The sequence below is a fragment of the Drosophila elegans genome, unplaced genomic scaffold (genome assembly GCF_018152505.1).
Source record: "Drosophila elegans isolate 14027-0461.03 unplaced genomic scaffold, ASM1815250v1 contig_208, whole genome shotgun sequence".
Lineage (NCBI taxonomy): Eukaryota > Metazoa > Arthropoda > Insecta > Diptera > Drosophilidae > Drosophila > Drosophila elegans.
Genome location: NW_024545578.1, coordinates 21,705,513 through 21,725,845, shown reverse-complemented (window position 1 = coordinate 21,725,845; position 20,333 = coordinate 21,705,513). Strand labels below are relative to the sequence as shown.

The 20,333-nt window shown below is 37.4% G+C and overlaps 2 protein-coding genes across 2 annotated transcripts; one reads left to right on the top strand and one right to left on the bottom strand.

Annotated features, from left to right (window-relative positions):
- Positions 1-832: 832 nt before the first annotated feature.
- LOC108142666 (cysteine-rich motor neuron 1 protein) lies at positions 833-17,107 on the bottom strand. The gene is made up of 3 exons (XM_017266671.2): positions 16,850-17,107; positions 9,079-9,396; positions 833-2,775 (listed from the first exon to the last, which is right to left on the bottom strand). Exons 2-3 carry the CDS (start codon positions 9,161-9,163, stop codon positions 1,676-1,678), a joined length of 1,185 nt encoding a protein of 394 aa, XP_017122160.1. The 5' UTR covers positions 9,164-9,396; positions 16,850-17,107; the 3' UTR covers positions 833-1,675.
- On the top strand, positions 6,889-9,057 carry LOC108142668 (putative gustatory receptor 77a). The gene is given in 3 exon segments (XM_017266672.2): positions 6,889-6,926; positions 6,928-8,071; positions 8,814-9,057. Coding segments are annotated over 3 exon segments (1,344 nt in total). The 3' UTR covers positions 8,976-9,057.
- Positions 17,108-20,333: the final 3,226 nt, after the last annotated feature.

Sequence of the window (20,333 nt, the reverse complement as noted above, 5' to 3'; positions counted from 1 at the left end):
AAGTTTACTTTTGGCTTTCCATACATATGAAAATAGCCATATTTTCAAGAATGTATTTTTGAGCACTGAAAAATCTTAAAAATTGTAAACAAAATTTTCGTATTAAGAAATTTTTTGTAAGCATTTCCTTAACTAAATATTTACTTTTGAAAATCTGTAAAATTGCTTTGAACATTTATGGAGTTTTTCTGATTTCCAGTGTATATTCACGTATATGCCTTATTCACGGTATTTTAGCATTTGATAACAATCTAAACAAAATGTACGACATTGTGGGGCTCCCATTTGTGCGATGTGGGTCGCCCACGCAACAAAGGCGAACGGGAAGGCTCGAGCAAGCGCCGCCAAAGACCCAATTCCCATGCATATTCGTATTCTTTTCCAGGGTCTCCCCAGACAACCCCGCCAAGTCCCGAATCTGTACCTTTATGTATTTCATGTTACCCACTTCAAGTTGCGCTGGAACTTATTACATATTATAAATCATATCATGGCCTGACATTATGCTTAGCATACAATTTGCCAAGGAGCGACCTTTTCCCGCTCTGTCTTCTTTTGGCACTGAAGGTCGAATTTAAAATGTGTATAAAACTTTGCCGGCAAGTTTGTGAATATGGTTTGCAAAGCAAGTATAAGTTAAAGTGTTTGCTGGATGAGAACCAAACCTTTGAACTAGTCCAAATGGAATTCTTATCAAGTCAGTTAAGTAGAGCTGAGTTTTTGAGAAAATTAGCTTTGTTAAAGATAAAATTCAATCTTGACAACTGAAATAAATTATGCTTTTCAGCAGACCAATAAATTTGAATTCCCATAAATTGTGATACAACAATCATTTTAATTGGTTTCTTCGCTTTGCATACCAATTTTGGTTTATTATTAAACATAAAATTTTAAATAAAGTTTTTATAGTATACATTTATGTGGCAACGTTATGACATTAGCTAAAGTTGAACGTCCTTCTGCGATTGCGGTGCGTTCCATTTCGTTCCGGGGCTTTCGGGTCTTGTGTTGCAAATACTGTTTTCTTATTTTTTTTTTTTTAAACAGCAGCGTGCCTTGGTTGACAAATTACATAGGCTAATTAGCATATATATCACATACTTTCTAAATTAAGAGCTAAAACTAAAAACTAAGCAGTGTATCGAGCAAGTTTAATTTTCCTTTTTGCTCGCTCCTAAATATGATTTGGTTGTTCTCTTAAATCAAAATGTTTTAGTTTAAAAAAATTAGACTTTCCATGGAAGGGGAAAGCATCAAGTATATACATACATCATTTGCGTTTGTTTAGTAATAGTAACTCTTGTTTCGTTTGTAATTAAATATTTTTGCGTAATTTCATAAGAATACTTTGATTTTGCTGCTGCGGAAGTTCGTTGCTTATCTTTTCGTGTGTGTTTTTTTTTTCGTAAAATTTTTTGTTTTTGTTTTGCAAGTGAAAAGTGAAAAGTTTAAATGAGATCAATACCAAACAAACAAAGGCAAAGGCATTAGAAAGACTTGGGTATTTGGTACTCCTAATTAAGCGATTAAAATGATTAGAGTGACCAGGCCTGGCCTCTACACACTTTTTGTTGACCCGCCTGGTCACACTCAAAAGGCAGAACGGAATACTTAGTCTAAGTAGCTTTTCTTTTAAATAGTATTGTTGTTAGTAGTATTTCGAAAGATCTCTTGCTTAGATGCTGTGGTCCAGAATGGAGACCGGAGCGTAGGAACGTTTCTTGGCACGCTGCATGCAAATATAGAAGCCCATGGTCATCAGGCCAATGGTGGCGATAACCGAGTAGGCCGCTAGCCAGTAGGAGACATAGTTGGTTTGGTTGACCACTTCCACCACTTTCGGCTGGTCAAAGGCATTGTGGCAAATCGAGGTGGTCAGTGGTGCAGCTGTGCTTGTGGTGGTGCTGCTTGTGGTTGTAGTGGTGGTGGTGCTGGTGGTGCTGGTGGTGGTGCTGTCCATTAGCTCTGCACTTTGCTGAGTCTGAGTGGTGGTCAGCAGGGGATCGGGCAACAGCGGTGGCAGTGGATCCTCCTCTGCCGGCTCGGTTTCCGTTTCATCGACATAATCGGCGTAGGATTCATCGTCTGGCTTTTCATGCGGCATCGGGGCACATTTGGGCCAGCAGACCGGACAACAGGTGTCCTTCAGCTTGACCTGCCGTTCGCTGGGACAGTTGAGGGCAGTGCACAGAGACATTGTGCACTTGGGCTCGCCCTTCACGCACTCACACGTCTGGCAGTTGTCCGTCCAGGTTTCGCCGTCCTTGTAGAACATGCCCGGTATTTTCGACTGGCACACCCCCTCGGCCCGCTCGTCGCAGCTCTGGTGGCAAATCTTCAGTCCGGAGTCGCACTTGCAACGCTGGCACTGCTTCAGCCAGTGGTAGTCCGTGTCCCGTGCCACCGTGCAATTGGGCTCCGTCCGGCAGTCGTAGGTGCCGCAACATTGCCCGGGGGTTTTACCATTCTCCGGCAGCAGTTCCACCGTCACCTCGTCCGTTTCCACATCGCAGTCCGGAATGTAGCATGTCTTGCACACACACTTCCGGTTCAGACAGCAATGGACGTAATCCTCCTCCGATATCAGACTTCGGTCGTAGGACACAGCATCGCCGGAGGATATATCGCCCGGGGCGGGCAGCTCCACGGCATTCGATTTAATCAGGTCCACTGCAACCAGGTTCTGGCGTACGGCACTATCCGCCGGGCATTGCATTTCGGCGTCCGGAGGGCATTTAATCGCATCGCACAAGTCCGGCAAAGGCTCCTGGTCAACTGTAACGAAATTATGGTGGGGAAATGGCAGCCGTTAGTGGTGGTCAATAAAACATGAAGGTCTCAGTTGCAGCTTAGGTGTTCTTAAGTGTAGGTGGGCGATGGGAGGTCTTAATGGAGGTCACCTCAAGCAGTGCTATCTTATTTATGGCAAAGTGCGGGTTTTAAGTTCGCCGAATAGAAAATAATAATAATGGTGCGAAGGTAAGCAGCTTTTTTTAGTTTAAAAAGAAAAAAGCTGTAAGCTTTCTACAAAGGCGGTATCCTTTGACATTAAATAAACGTGCAAGAAAAAAGAAAATAAATCAAGCGTAGTAAGAAAATAAGCTTTTCAAAGGTTTAACTGTACAAAATTTAATAGTTATTGATAGTAAAGTTTTATTCGTTTTTTTATGTCAAAAGATAGAAAAAGGTCAAAAGATAGAAAAAATTAAGAACTTTTATCTGTTAAACTAAACTAAAGTTTATAAGTCAAATAAAAAATTAGTTTCATAGAGTAGTTCAACTATTAAACACTCAGTTCTATAGAACATGATAAACTTGGCTGAACAAATTGGTGAACTTAAAAACATTTTCCAAGTAAAAATGCTCTGTACATAAATACTTTTGAAAGGGAAAATGGACCAGTACTCTTAAAACACTAATAAAAAAATAATATTTTTTCTCTAACCAACACCCCTTTCTACATAGCTTTCTTTTTTTACTTTAAGTTAAAACGGAACTTTTTATTTAAACAGAAATCTACACTGAATTTATTGTCCTCTCATCTCGCAGCATATTTTTCACAAGTTTGCCCCTAGCTTTGCTTTAATTACAGCCCTTTTATATTTTCCAGGGTCAACCAAGTACAAGTGAATGCATTAAGGTCAACTTATCGGATCGAATGTCTGTTGCTTATCTAGGTAAGTGATTCATTAACCTGGAACAGGGGACAGTGGGACCCTGCCGAGTGGAGAAGTAATGGAATAAAGTTAAACCAATTAAAGTTTTGTCCACTTGCTATTGATTGTTTGCCTTCCATTAATTTTATATTCTATACCTGAGACTAAATTCACTGCGACATTTTTCTCTTATTATTTTATTTTTTCCTTTGGCGCGTGTTCCTTTTTATGGAGCTCTTCTTTTTTCCTTCGAAACGTAAACGCTCATTGTTCAAGTTAATTTGTCATTTTCACCCGCCCATATAATGGGTATTTTCTTCTCGTTCTGACCATGGCCTTTGACTTTTTGGCCCTCGGTTTCGGTCTCGGTCTCAGTCTCTCCCTTTTCCGGGTAAACAATCAAGTTCTGGCCGGGACAAAAGTAAATATCTGGCCGGAAAAATCTACTTGATTTAAGCATACGAAACACCCTAACAGCCTGTCGAATATTAAAAACTAAACTTTTTCGGTTTTTCTTGGGGCCTGCACTTTGATGTCGAGGCTGTAGAATGTTTGTGGGGATTTCGGTGGGTCGGCGGCTGCTTTGAAGGAGCTCAACAAACTTCTTACACTTTATTTAATTAAAGTTTTACTTGTTCGTTGTTTTTCGCATTTGTTCGCTGACGCTGTCGTGTTATCAGCGGGACAGCTGGGACAGTTGTCAGCCGCCCTCGTGTTCGCAGTTCGACTTTGAAGTTTGGCGGCAGGAGGTTAGATTTAAACGAGGCATGTCCAAAAAACACAAATAATTTAAATGCTGCTCAACTTGATTTCGGCACAAAAAAGTGTAAATACTCGACGATTAGGTGTTGGTTTTATGCTCTTTATTGAATTTTAAACAGCTATTTATGTTTTAATGACAATACAATGGTTAATTGTAACTAAGGCAATTGCTTTTATTTTATATGCTAAATTTTCTAGTCTCAGCCTTAACTTTTTGCCTTACATGTAATAAGAAAAGTTTAATCTTGAAATATATTTCACACTTAAAACACACAACTTTAATCTTGTCCAACTAGCTTTTTAGAAATATGTTCATCATAAAATACTCTTTCATCTTAGGAAATTTGAATTTATAAAAAAGATACATGTGAGGGAATAAAATGTATTGTCATCGAATATATACTTAAATGAATTTTTCGATGTTTCAAGCTTCTAATTAAAACATATACCCAATTTCCTGCTGTACTGTAGAGTAACCGAAAAAAATGTGAATGAATTAGCCGTCGGACGAGGACATTGCATCGTAATTTAAAGCGAGTTGCGGAGCAACTGTCGGAATAGTCGGCCACCTAACCTAGATAAAAAGCAAACCGCACACTTGCCTGCCTATTCAGATAAAGTCGGAGCCGGCTAGAGAACCAGAAGCTATAGAACCTGGATCTAGAGGGGCTACAACCTGATACAAGACCCGAGGCAGAGGACAAAAGCGCACACAGACTTGTAGATACATGGTTGGCTATTTTTTTTTTTTTACTTTGGCCCCACTTCTGTTGCCACTTTTGGCTCTTCGGTGAGAAACTTATAAACAGCCGTGGAAAGTTTTCATAAAGGATGAAAGTACAAACTCGCACACACATATAGACGCTCGAGTGTTTTGCATTTTATGTAGCATGAATGCAAAAAAAAAAGACAAGAGGGGGAAAAACTCTTTAAAAGCGAAAACTTTTTTAATAATCCAGCGACAACGTCCTGACTTTGTGGCCTCCAGATATACAGATACAAATAAGCAGATACAAGATACGACGTACGAGGTATGAGGTATGAGGTAAGAGAGCTTGGAATCTCTTCAGTCGAGTGGACCAACCAACTGTTTCTGGAATTTAAATTGTTAGTTTATCTGGGCTCGGGACTGATTGGAAATCCAGTTTAGCCCCAGCACAATCCCATTCACAGGTGAGAAACGGGATTGGAGATGCAAACACCTGAAGCCACTAGCAAATTGAGTGATTTCAGGGGCAGCAATCTCTGAGATACATTGCAAATCCGATGGAAAGTAAGCCACAGACCATAAGCTCTTAGATTTTACCTAATTTCCATCCGAGTATTTTGGCAAATGTGAATTTCCCTGTCTTGTTGCCCAATCAGGCTTCAATTCATCCATCCATCCATCCATCCATCCATCCGTCCATACATTCATTCCTCTATCCATCGGCGAACCCTTTTGTTGTGGCGCTTTTGGGCTGCTCACTGAGTGTGTTATCTGGCCAGATTATCTGGCTGAGTGAACGCCTTGGCTAAACGGAATTCAATCAGGCTAATAGCTGGCGTAACCACACTCGGAAAATATTTTTCATGAATGGGAATCGCTCATGAATGAGAACTCCTTAGCTCACAAAATGGGCAAGTCGGTTAAAATGTTCCAAAAATATCAAACAATGCACTGTGTTTCTTTCTTTTAGAAAACCAAAAAGCTGAGAAAACCAACTGGATGTAGAAATATTTCAATTTCAAAGTACGTTTAATTGTTCCATATTTTTTTTTTTGGTATTCTTGTGTATTTTAAGGGTTAATTCCCATAAGCACTTTGAAATTTAAGGAATTTATTTTCTTTTACCTTTTAGATGATAAAATTGAGGGTATTGATTTTGTAAACATTTTCATTAACTTTTGGGCTTACTTTTTTTGAGACTGATTACTTTACAAAGAACTCAACTAAACTTTCTGTTTAAAGAAAAATATAAATTGTATTTATTAAACAAAAAAGCTTGGAACAAAAGTTTATTTATTTTATCAAAAAAATTTACAAAAATTTACGTTCTCAGAAAAAAATGAAGATTTTAACCAAAGAACTTTTTTGGGATAAACAAAATAGCAAAATATCACAAAAATAAATATTTAGTATAAGAAGATAAAATATATGTATGACGAAAATGTTCAAAAGTTGTCTAAGTTTTTAAAACATAAAATAATGAAAGCAATTTGATGTTAAGGAAATGCGACAAGAACAATTTGAATTCAAATGTGAAGAATTTATTAAATTTATCAACATATAGTACTTTTTCATAGTTGTAGACAAATTTTGAGCATAAATAAGTTCTCTGATTTTGAAGAATTTATTGTATAGTTAAAAGAAATGTGGTAATAAGCTTTTAACTTTTTCAAGCAACTAAGCCGGAAGCCCTGCCCTAAAAGGCAATCCCTTTTTTAGAGTGCACTGCCATTGAGTGCTGCCTGCGGCTGTGATTCGATTATGTCATTGCCTTTGGGTGACCCACTAGCAGTTTCGCTCTCAGTCCGGTGGCATTCAAATCACAGCGATGCCGCGCTGGCTGCTTCTGCTGGGCATGTCGGCCCTGTCTCTACTGTACAGTCTGACCAGGGTGTTCGGCCTGCTGGCCACAGCCAACTGGAGTCCACGCGGAGTCGAGAGGGTCAGGCATAGCCTCTACTGGCGCATCCACGGCTGGCTGATGCTGATCTTTGTGGGCGCCTTTTCGCCCTTCGCCTTCTGGTGCATTTACCAGCATATGGCCTTTCTGCGGCAAAACATGATTCTGCTGCTGATTGGCTTCAATCGATATGCCCTGCTGCTGGGCTGTGCCGCCACCACCCTGTGGATACACTGCTCCAAGCAAGCGGAGATCATTGGGTGCCTGAATCGAATGCTCAGATGTCGCCGCCAGTTGAGGCGACTCATGCACACGCGAGAGCTGAGGGATTCGTTGGATTGTCTGGCCACCAGGGCTCACATCCTGGAAGTGGTCGTCCTGCTCAGCTCCTTCATCCTCTCGTCGGCTCAGCCCATCCAGATACTAAAAGATGAGCCGGAAGTGCGGAAGAACTTCATGTACGCCTGCTCTTTGGTTTTCGTTTACACCTGCCAACTCATCCTGCAGCTTTCCCTGGGGATATATACGCTGGCGTTGCTTTTTCTGGGTCACCTCGTTCGACACTCGAATCTGCTGCTGGCCAGAATTCTTGATGATGCCGGGAAAATTCTGGAAAACTCCCTCAGGGCCAGACTCGCGCCGAACCGCCAGCAGCTGTATAGAAATCAACAGAAATGGCTGGCCCTCGAATTATGGAGATTACTTCATGTGCACCAGCAATTGCTGAAGCTGCACCGTTCCATCAGCTCGTTGCACGCAGTTCAGGCGGTCTGTTTTGTGGGATATGTGCCCTTGGAGTGCATGATTCACCTGTTCTTCACGTACTTCATGAAATACAGCAAGTTTATATTGCGAAAATACGGCGAATCCTTCCCGCTAAACTATTACGCCATAGCCTTTATGCTGGGGCTCTTCGCCAATCTGCTTCTGGTAATTCTACCCACTTATTACTCGGAAAGGAGATTCAGCCGTACCAGGGAAGCCCTCAAAAGTGGAGGTTTGGTTTTTCCATCGGGAAACACCGTTAAGCAATTAAGACACACTGTAAGTTGGTTATATTATGTTCGTAATTCTCTAACAGACCATAAGACAACACACTTTTTGCGCCACATTTAATTTGAAATAAGCCAAAAAAAACTATTAAAAAGCATTAAATTTTTAAAGGAATTTTCAATTACCAAAATGGTTTAATGTAAAGAAAATTTATTCAGTACAAAGAGCTAATTCTAAAATTTAATTGTAAGTGAAAAAGACGCATTCACGAAGTGTGAATTATATTTTTCGGGGTGTTATATGAGTATAAAAACACTTTTTATGCTAATTATAATGATCGTAAAAAAAATAAAATTAGAATTAATAAACGTCGTTTATATTCAGCATGGACTGCTCGTAAATCGCACATCATAAAATAGTTACCCAAGCTGATTGGAATCATAATAACTTTTCGATTATAATTGGTCAAGACGTATAAAAAATCATCAAAGAAACCACCGACACTGATTAAAAATGTATGAATTTTCTAAAAACGGTGGTTTTTGATTACAATTTTTAGCCTTATTTATTCATGTCGATGGCACAGTGAATTAAGTATTTGGTAAATCCCAGCAATTATTCCAAATATATTTTCATCTTACTCGAAGAAATATCTGTCGTTTTTTAAAACACTCTCTTAAATGTTTGTTTGCTAACTTATTTCTTTATAATGCTTAATACCTTCAGTAAAATTAATATTTGTATCTACTCCTATAAGCCCATTCTCACGTTTATTAATTTATCGTTCCCTCAGATGCTCTACTACGGCCTGTATCTAAAGAATGTGGAGTATATATTTACTGTCAGCGCCTGTGGACTTTTTAAGCTGAACAATGTGTTGCTTTTCTGCATTGTGGAGGCCATGCTGAACTACCTGATGATACTGATACAGTTTGACAAAGTCCTAAACCAATAGCTCACTAAATCCCAAGACAATGGCCATGAATAAATACAAATTAAATTGTTCCCTTGTTAAGGTTGGGTAAATATATGTGCATGTAGAACGGTCCCACACTTACGTGTCGTTGCACTGGAAACAAATATTAGTCCATATATTATTAGCATATGGTGCAGGAACCTCCTTGTCTTGTGCAAGCTTGGCATATTCGCTCTGTTTGCTTTTCAGTGGGGCGATGTGGTTGAGGGGGTGGTGGGTGGTGGGCGGTGTTCAGTGGTATTGGGCGGTGGGGTGCCGACAGCAGCTGATGACAATCGATATGACCTTGCCTGGTCGCCGGGAATTGTTTGCGAATTTCTGGCTCGCTATCAAATCATATAAATGTCTCGTTATAATTTGCGAAAATCAAAATCAATTGGCATCTTCTCGGCAAAATGAACTGCAAAGAACAAAACGCGGAAAATATATAAGTAAAATTCTATATTCAGAAATCTTTTTTAAAGTTTTTTTTAAGATAAAAGTTAAATAAGGAAATCCTTGGTACATATTATATGAAAGTTCATAGGGTTTTGATATTATCTGATATATTTTTAATCAAATACTACACTAGCAGAAGGTAAAGCATTGCATTATCAGAATAATAATGTATCAACTTAAAAGTAGCCCTTTTAGAAATACCTTTTTTTTTTTAATAACTAATTTAAACATTAAATTGATAATGAATTAAGAAAGAAAGAAATCTAAAAATAAAATAATCATACATCGCCTATCATTTAAATAAATTAATTCTCATTAAAGTAACTTTTTTCTTCGAATTAATAGTGACCTAAAACAGCATTTTACGACTTCCTAAAAAAATACAAAGTCATTGTCAGCACAGATTCATTTGAATTTAATAACAAATAACACGCACTCGTTCCAGTTTCCCAACATTTTTCTCCCTGATCTCTTCAAAATTCATTTGTTATTCTTCACATCTGATGAAATGCGAATTCTAATTTGATTGCATTCGCCAAGAAAAGCAGAGCAAAAAGGCAGTAAACACTCGAAGCGTTAATAAGAAGGTGCCTCCACACCGAAATGCCCTCTCATTCTTTCGGGTTCTCGGTTCGGTTTGGTTTGCTTTGGTTTGCCGGTTCGTCACTGCTAAAAATAGAAACCTTTTTTCGGCTCTGCGAGTAGTTTTAATGACCAAGTGCCAGTCTCTCATTTGTGGGACGGGTACAAGGGGATCGGTATCAGCGAGGGTCGGGGTCACCATTTCCCCGGCAACAGAAAAATGTTTGTGCATGTTTTCTGGCTTTGCTGAATGAACCCGGCATTGAAAAGGCACTGATAAAGGTGCACAACCTACACATTGTCGTGGGAAAGGGGGGGAAAATGGGGTGGGAAATCGGGGCGGATACTGCCGCCATGTCCCAGGCACTATAAATGACCTGTCCATGTCCACGTCCACGTCCGTGTCCGAATCGAACAAATTTTGCGTGTGTGCACTGGTCAAAATTATAAAATAACAAATTATAAATACAAAAATCTATCCTCAATTGTAGTTTAACAACGTGATCCACAATTTCATGCTTTGTAATACTTAAACGGCATTTTGAACTATTTAATATGGTTTTGTCAATAAAAATGTATAGTTATTTTAGTAATTAATTTGTCAAAAAATGTTTTCATAAAGTAATTTACCAAGAAAAGCTTGCAGCCTTTAAATTTTCTATAGTGCTCAAAAAATATCTCTTTAAAATCCTATTTTCAGTGTTCTATTGGCATTGAATGTCGGACGATGATTTGCTTTTCATATGCATTCAATCAATTCCTAAACGCATCCATCCACCCTCCTTTAAACGAGGCCGGAGATTTCTAAGATACGAACTCTGTGCTCCATTCAGCCAAGCTGCGTTTAATTTCTGGGGGGAAAGCGAATTTCCTTTCATCAAAATTTCAAATTCAAACGGATGATGAAACAGCAGCTTGTCATTGGACTATGCAAATGAGAGCTTTCGGACTTTATCATATCTGCTGCACAATTTGCATTACTCAGACCAGGTAGACGAAATTCGGTGAAAAACGCTTTAATTGCGGCGTGTTGTTTTTCATTTAGCCGACAAACCCGAGCTGCCAGATTCCTGTTGCATGTACCATATATCTCTCGAGTGAGTTTCGCTTATGATTACAAATTTCAACTGCGATATACATGGGGAAACCGAGTGTTTGCGACCATAAACATTTCTGGGAATTTGTTTGCTTTGGACGAACTACGTACGTAAAGTACGAGCATGCAGGTTCAGTAACCTATGGAGTGTGCTAACGCTCCAAAGAGAGTTACTCATAGAATTCGTCTATTTTGCCAAGCTGAGCCAAAAAACAATTTCAGATTAATGAACCCAAAAAATGGTTTATAAAAGGAAAAACAAGCGAACAAGTAGTCCGAAAATTGGATATAAATGGCAGCCAAAACTGAATGGGGATATTCCGAGAAGTTGGCCTGACAACAATCAGCGCAGATATTGTTTGTATCTGGAGGAATTTTAATTATCGTCTCGTTGGCTTTACCAAACAGATCTTATCTTATTTGGGTCGGATTTTGTCGGATCTTTTAATCTCGGCTTCCTGTTGTCCCTCGTTTGCTTTACTCTCTCACCTTCATACTTTCGTTTTTGGGTAGAACTTTCGCTGCATCGATACATCGAAACTAAGAAAACATATACCCAAAACGGGAAATATCAACCACATTTCGTTTGAGAAAATAGTTACGATTGCTTTTTCCGTACCTAATGATGCAGAAGTTATAATGACAACATTTATGTCTTTCAATTTGTTTAGCTTTGCAGACGGGATAATAGTTAATATTAACTTGGGTCATATTTAAATTATATCTTTATACATATAACTGAAAATGTTATAATTATATATGCTTTATAATTTCTAATTAAAATAGTAATTATTCATTATTTGAAAAAATCGTCGAGTGATATTATTCTTTTCAGTAATAATGAAATTATATCACATATAAATTGATCATGTAATCTATCACTGATTAGAAATCAAATGACAAGGTGGAACCTGCTTTTTATCTATTTGTTATTTATCGTGCATATAATTTTTATTATTTGGGTTTTGGTACATTTTTTATTTCTTTAGAAAAAAAATAAGAAACTGTTATCATAGGGAATTATATATAGAAACAAAAGAAATTAGAAAGCCTTGCCTTCTAAGGAACTGATCTGTTCCCCAATAACGTATCTATTTGTTAATTGTTTTCCTGTTAAAAATTTCTATTTGCTTTGGAGAGCAGTGCATTTATACTCGTTTAACTGAGCGATTACCTTCGGAAATTCTTTTAAGCTCATATCTGTATCTGACTCTATGTATCTGTATCTCAGGCTGTGTGCGGTAATCGCATATTTGTGTAGATGACTAAACTGCGATAGCTGCATAGTAACTTTTCCCGCACAATGACTGGGGGTTTGAAAAGTGGGAGGTGGTTGTCTGATGCTTGATTGTGAGTTGGCAACGGCAAATGAACTATGAAACGCTGACGAATGCCAACTTCCAGTGCCTTTCTTCTTGGTTCTGCATAGTTCATCATCTTTTTACCTCGAACACAAGTTAAGCTTTATTATAGCCATAAATTTCACTTGAATGCGAAATCTGATGCATCTATGCGATGCTTCCAGTTCGGCTTTGGCTTTAGCTTTGGCTCTGGCTTTAGCTTTTTCTTTTCCGCTGTTTATCTTTGGAGCGGCAACACATGCAAAACCCGACTGGCTCTGTGTGCATAAATACTTGCGAGCACACACATCTGCCTTGGTATTTGCTCGTGTTCGCGTACAATAATTTCACGTTCAACAACTTTTGGCTTTTTTGATGAGCCAGCAACAACAGCAGCAGCAGCAGCAGCAACAGCAACAGCAGCGGCAACAGCAGCAACAGCAACAGCAGCAGCAGCAACAGTAACAGCAGCAGCAGCAGCAACATCAGCAACCCGCACTTGAGAGGTACGTTCGAAGAAGGGGGATTGGGATTGCAGGGCGGGGCGATTACAAAGGGTACTATGGGGCTAACAGCGGGGTTTTACGGGGGCTTACGGGGCATAAGAGTGAACCTCATGTGCGGGCAGTTTGGCTCTTTCTGTTGCCATAGCCACCGTTTGTCATCTCTTTTCAGCGCATTGCAACTCGCAGTTGGCTCGCGAAACTTTAAGCGAAAAATACACGGCTCAAAAATATGGCCAAGTGCTTATCTATATCCTTTGTTGGACATCCTTTAGGAAATGGATATATATCTTTTAATTTCTGACAATATTAGGTGCAGACAATCTTTTAATTAATTTATTTTATTAATATTTATTTTATTTAAGACAAAAAAAGCAATGATTTTAATTGTTTTATTTATATTCACGGAAGTGTATTAAATGAAGTTCATTCTCTCATATTTATTTATCTTTTCTTTAAATATGTAATGAGGGAGAATACAATAATTATAATTCAATAATTATTTTTAATAAAGATTTAATACGTATTTGTGTTAGAAATTGAAGAACTCTATATCTATATAAAGGCAACAATATAATACGTCATAATAAAGCTTATTGTTAATTCAATTTAAGTCTTTCTTTTCATAAGAACCAAGAAACGCTAATCGGCAAATATATAATTCGACACCCCAATATACCCACATATTTATATTTAACTAGTATCAAATGCCTGTTAAATTCAAGTCTACCAAAAATCCAGCATTATATGCTTGCACTTGTGAGATTTTAATTGGTTAAATTAAATGTTGATAGCGATGACGTCAAATGATTATGTGAATTGCTATAGAAATCTGCCTTCTCTGGAATTTGGTGAAAAATTTATAGTTTTTACGTCACAGTTTTATCTTGAGTCAAATACGTCGTTTTGGACCATATGAAAAAAATTAAATGAATTTAATTACATGTTGGAATTTTTCAAAAATCATAAAATTTTGTGTTGGTTTGTTTTTTTTTAGCGATGTCATAAAATTAGAATGAAATATTATGGGATTATTATTCTAATTTTTATTTAATGCTTGATTTGAGGCTCGTTTGTTTACGTTTTATTATCGTGGCTGGATTATTAATAGGAAAAAAGCCAACTATGTGACAAGACAATCTACATATATATCACATCACCTTGTTGAATATGGTGAAATATTATAATGTTAACACAGATTTTTTGACAAATCTTGTGTATTTTATGCGAAGCGATATTTTCGCTATGGCGTATACAAGTTATATGATTTTCGGAAGTTCATGGATGTGATATTTTCGTACAGAATGTAAACAAATTGTATGCAAAGTTTTATTCAAATTTGTATTCAATTTTGCAGCGGAGACAGAAGCGTACATTTTTTTTTTGATGTATGGAATTGGCTTCTCATTGATGTGCGATGGTATCAGATTTCATCGCAGTGTAGTTCGATTGGTCAGAGTCGTCGTCTCGTCTCGTTTCATGACGGTTTTGTTATGCTTTTGGTCGCTTTGCCTCGCTCTGACCTCTGAATTCGCTGCGATGCCGCTCGCTTTTTGCCCAGAATACCCTTTCAAGGTGGAGTCTGTAAAGTTTTCCAGGGCAATTGGGTGGTGCGGAGTGGCAAGCATTGCCAATCAATTGCTGAACTTTCATTTGCATTTCGCTGAGCTGTTAATGGGAATCGCTTTGAACTCTAAATGGTTCGCCAGCGGCCTTTTATGAGGTTTTTCAAGAGTTTCCAGCTCGAAACAATCTACAGAAGCGAGTTAATGAAGGGCAATTTTTTTTTGGAATCGAGCATTGATTTGAAAATGACGAGATAATTTTGTATAGTTTATTTCCAACAAAAGTGGTATAGCTACATACTGACATTTAAAATAAATGATGTAAAATTGTAGATAAGGTCGTACCTTTTTTAATCAAAAACTCTACTGCCTAAAAGACTAAAATAGTGAATTCCTTTTATATTTACTTAGACAATTGTCTAACAACAACTTTCAGGTCAACTCAGGTCAAAATTTTTAAGTTGTTTTTTTCCAAGCTTCTGTTTTTTTATTTACTTGATCTAATTTCTTATTTCCTAACATTCCTTACACTTTTGTTGATTTGCAAATAAGTTTTTTAAGGTAGCCGTTGTCTTAAAATAATTTTAAAGTTAATTGCTTTAATGGAAATAAAAAATAGTCAAAGAGATACTAAAACTTATGTTGAAAAACTAATAATTTTAAGCCATTTTTTATAGGGAATTAAAACTTCGACTTGCTCTTAGAATCCCTTTTCTGGGTTTTATTTATTTACTCTGGTTTCTCATTTTGCGGCGTTGCTTATTTATCTGCTTAAGGTTTTTTATTTCAGGGAAGAGTGTAAATGTTATAGAGCTATTTTCAACGTAAGTGCATATATAAATAAGTTTCATAATCCTTGCTTAACATTTTATTGTACTATTGTCCATTTGTACAATATAAATCATTAAAACTTTTTTACATTTGTATGGTAAGTTATTATCTCCGAAATTTCATCCGTTTTCTCAGTTTTAATCCCACTTTTAGTTTACCATGAAGTTGAAAACACGGGCCTTGTACTGTTATTCAATTTTTCGGATCTACTATTGTAAAATGTCTTGTAATTGTTTTAAATTTTTTTTATTTATTTAAAATTTTTGAAATTATTGGGATGAAATGGCGTTAAGCAGGGAATACTTTTTTTGAAGAAAAATTTTAAGCACTGTTTCGGAAAAGTTTGGATATAACTCTTGTCAAACACATCTTAACCCATTTTACTTAGGGCATTGAAACTTCGACTCCGTCACGTAAGCACTTCCCCCTGCGGCTTTTATTTATTTGCTCTGGTTTCTTATTTTCGGCGTTGCTTTTTCGCCGTTCGGCTTTTTAAAGCTTGCCCCTGCTTCTTTCTTTTTTCTGTTTTTTTTTTTTTTTTTGGTGCGAGTGGCTGGCAGCGTTGTGCCAAGCTTAAATAAGACTTTAATGGGATGTGCGTGCCGCAGAGGAGCGGGGGGAATTATATATAGTTAGGTACTGGCATAGTGTGGCTAATGAAATCAAATTGCCCGATCATTGCGATAAATTCCCTACCACCTCTGCCTAATTCTCTGTCGATTTACGCATGTCGGTTTGCGCTTTTAACCTTGATTTCTTGGTGTAAACAAAAAGTGAAAAAAAAAAAAAAAAAATATAAACTAAACACAAATAAAAACGCGACACAGGCCGAGTGACAGGCGGCCAGCGAGTGGGAGTGAGATACATGATAAACGATGCCGAGATACAAAGATACAACGGGCATAGTATGTAGTACGAAAAGCTTTCAGCATTTGACGATCCGTCAGTCGCGCCGACTATTTGTCCCTGTATTCTCATCTGGTGTTTGCCGTTTTCATCTGTTTTCGCTATCGGGCTTTTTATTAAGTTACCTATTTATAATTTGTTTATTATTTAGCAAATGCCTGCGAATAATGTTTAAATATGCCTACGGCAGCATCTGGAAATCGCTTAGGAAGCAGACAAATACCAAATACCAAATACCAAAAACCAAAAACCGAAAAAAAAAACCTATAGCAAATCCATAAATATTTTATAAATGACGTTATTGTACAGTTTTCCCCTGGTTATATTATTAGCTATGCTATCTTATCTATGTACGCTCAACGTGTCCCAATGTGCGTGTCGGTGTTTGTTTGTATAGCCATATTGGGTGTTTGTATGGGCCAACAACGCTACCGTCATTACCCTTCTACTTTTATGCTGGCTTATATAATCAGCGAAAAAAGGTAATGCGAACAGAAACCGAACGGGGAAAGAAAAATGACTTAGTCGCAGATTCGCCAGTGCCATATAGTATATAGATTATGTACAATCGGTGGAATGCGCTTCTACACACCTGCCACGTAAATTCGTTTTGTTGTTCTTGTCACTCGAGCATAAATTGTGGTTGTTCACATGATTTGCCGTTTGCTTTTCGCACTGCACATTTTTTTCTTTTTGTTATTTTAAGCAATTTTGTTTGGGGTTTCTTGGGCTTGCTTAGCTCGGATTTTGTTTCTTTATAACACGGTTTCAGTTCACTTCACAAAACGAAAATTAATTGTGAGTGCATAAATCTTGCTTTTTTCAATCTGACAAAGCTCTCGCGATCACTGCTGAAATTTAACTGAATTTTCAAGTTTGTTCCACACAAATATAAAGCTTGTGGTGCTTGTGGAGGCATTCTCTCTGGGAGAGTACTAGATTTGGGTTTTGGAAGAGAGAAATAGAGCGAGAGAGTAGAGCTTAGCTCGTACTCTCTTCTGGCCCGCATTCCTTGCAGCCATGCATTAAATCTTTTTTTGTTGATCTTTTACCGGCTAGCCGGCTTCGTCTCTCTTTCAGTCTTCTCTCTCCCCCAGTCTTTCCTTATCTCTTTATTTTTTAAAAATCTTCTCTGCAAGCTCTCTCGAAGCTTTTATTTGTATGGAAACAAAAAAGCATAGATCAACGTCAGAAAACAACAGGTCGTAAATTTTCAGAGCAAGTGAGCAGATGGAATTTCGACGAGTGCATCACGTGCAAAATTCCCGTATTCGTAAATTCGCAAAAACTGCTGCAGCGATCGATCACACGCATATTAATTGGGGAGGGTGAGGAAGGGAGGGGCTGTGCAACTGAAGAATCCGAATCCGAATCCAACGAAAACAGTAAAGATCGTTGCCTCCATTCCGCATTTTCAGGCCAAGGCGTGTGCGCCATGCAAATGCAAAATGCAAAATGTTTAATGTGAAGTGCTAAATGCGAAATGGAATATATGACAACACCCTCTCACGCCCAGCGTATCAGTGGCGTTGCGGATTAATGTAAAATGCAAAATATGCAAGAAATATATTAGCATAAAAAAAGCACTAAAAAATATAATTTAGTTGTCCCACAAGGAAATATTTATTTAAATATTATCAGCTAACTTTGAAGTACTTAGCATTTTGAAATTCTGGTTATTGCTAAAAAAAATATTTTTAATTTTTTTAAAGGTAGAATTTTAGATTTAAAGCCGTCAGTTCGAAGTGCCAAACATTTTGACCAAAAGAATTGTACTTCTTAAATATTTTGAGTGTTGTAGCATTGCCCTATAAGTTGAAAACAAGTCATACATAAATTTAAAAATAGAAATAATGTTAATAATTTTTTTTTTTGTATTCATGAAAACCGTTTTTTGAAGTGTACGGCATGCGACTGCGAAGATCTCGGTATGCATTTATTCGGCTGCCGGTATAATCCGCTTGTACTTGCAGATTGTTCAGGTGACTAATTGCCAAATGAGCGGCGCGTTGGCGAATGAGTAATTTTTCGATTCGAATTCGTAGGTTGGCTTCAGTTGCAAGTGTCGGGAAAGAGCTGAAACAATGTCAAGGGAATACTGCTGGTGGAATTATTGGATTTGCATATTAACAGATCTGGCATAAATATTGATTCAATCTGGATGGGAGTCATTGGAAATGTGGGGAATATCGCTGTATGCGGAAATTAAATGTGATCAAGAGGGTTCTTAATTTAAAGAATTTTACGTTGTTTGCTTACAGAAATGTAATCAAGTCAAGACAACTGGTGTTTTATATATGATTTTAAGAGATTGTGATAAAAAAAATGATGTGGAATATCAGTATAATTTGTGGTGCCCTAATTGCTGTCATTATCATTAACAGGTTTAAGCGTATTATTGTGACCCCAAAACATTTAATATGTTTTAAATGCCCTGGGCCATTAATTTGATGACAAGCGTTAAAATTGATCTGAGTTTTATGACTCAAAATCATCATTCCATTCCTGTTTTTAAAACTAATGAAATGTATATTGTATTGTTTTCTTTAATATTTCAAAATGCCTAATGCTGTTTGTTCGTGTCAAAAATGAAAGTTTAAAGATTTAATTTTGGTAATGTAAAAAACAAATATTTTTTCATTAATGAAGATTTTCTTTGCCGGTGTAAATATAAAGACTAAAATGTTTATTCAAAGTAGTAAATCGCCTTTCCTGGCGTTCTTATTAATCTCAGATAATTTTTAATACTTTTTGTTCTTATTTATTCTTAAAGGATCGGTTCTTAATTAAGTTTTTTTCATTTCCATATGAACTTTTTTCACTCTGGTGTCCTCTTTCCTTTGTATGTTTTCAGAAAGTGGAAGCTCAAGGCATTAACTCACATTGACTCTACTACATCCCCATTTACCAGTCATTCCAAGGACATTAACCATGCCAGAGCAGAAATCGGATACTTTTCCTTTATCTCGACGCCATTAGCTTCACTCCGACATTGCAGCGAGTGCGGGTATATATTACTTAAGTTGGCCACTTCCCTGCTGCTTTTCCGCTTTTCAGTTCCTTCTGACCGTTTTCATGGTCAGTTGGCCGGAGTGTTGTTGTCGCATAAACTGCCAGCAGATAACAACAGAAAGGCAGGCAAAATCCGTATAATGAAATAAAAATACATAGCTAAATAAAGCGGATGGACGGAATCAAAATGAACAGCTACGGCAGACAACAACAACAGCAGCATGGCAGAGACAACAACATTGATTTCACTTTAACGAGCTTGTAATGTCTTTGAGCCGGCTCAAAGGCGAAAGTATATAAAAAGCGTTATGTATACGACATGTGGGCCAGGCCACGCAGCCACGCAGCCACGCAGTTGGCATGGTGCTGTGTATTCTAGTGGATGAAAACTTTTGCCGGGTGCCGTCACATCCTAATAGGATAATAACGAGCCAACGCTGGGCGAAAGTTGTTGCGCTTTGCAGCCGAAACTCCCAAAAAATAAAATATGTAGCAACAATAAACGATGATAAGGGGCCAAAGAACGTGTCGGATTTTGTCGCCAGCGCCTCAGAATCATTCTGTGGAGCAGTTTTCAGCCACAGTTAGGACTTGGACTTGTTTCAAACTCGAGGTTCTGGCCTCATCAATGCACTGAGAAATATAGCTGAACAAATACAAAATTTCAGTTCGGGTCTTAAAAATATCACAAAGCTATTATGGGTGATACATTTTCTCCACATTTTTTCTCCACATTTTTTCTCCATATTTTTTCATTTGTATTGCATTCATATTGTTTTTAAGTGAAAGCATGAAAACAATATTTCAAGGAACTTACGAGATATTACCAAACATCAATTAAACATTTTTTTCTGAATGTGATTACCATATGCCGTTTTACTTAATTCCCAAAAAATTCCTAAGACTTACCCATTATACAATCAAAGAAGTATTATTTATTTTAAGTTTTCGTTAATGTATTTTTTATCAATAAATAGACAAAATTTGCTGATTAAAATGAATTGTTAAATTTTAAAAAATATTAAAAGTAAGAAAGTAATGAGCGGTATGGTCATAGTAATTTA

Bases quoted from the DNA above. Each gene is read 5' to 3' on its own strand.
- LOC108142666 (XM_017266671.2), bottom strand. From the start codon at position 9,163: ATGCCAAGCTTGCACAAGACAAGGAGGTTCCTGCACCATATGCTAATA. The intron at 2,776-9,078 runs GTAAGTGTGGGA...ATTTCGTTACAG, and splicing joins TGTTTCCAGTGCAACGACAC to TTGACCAGGAGCCTTTGCCG.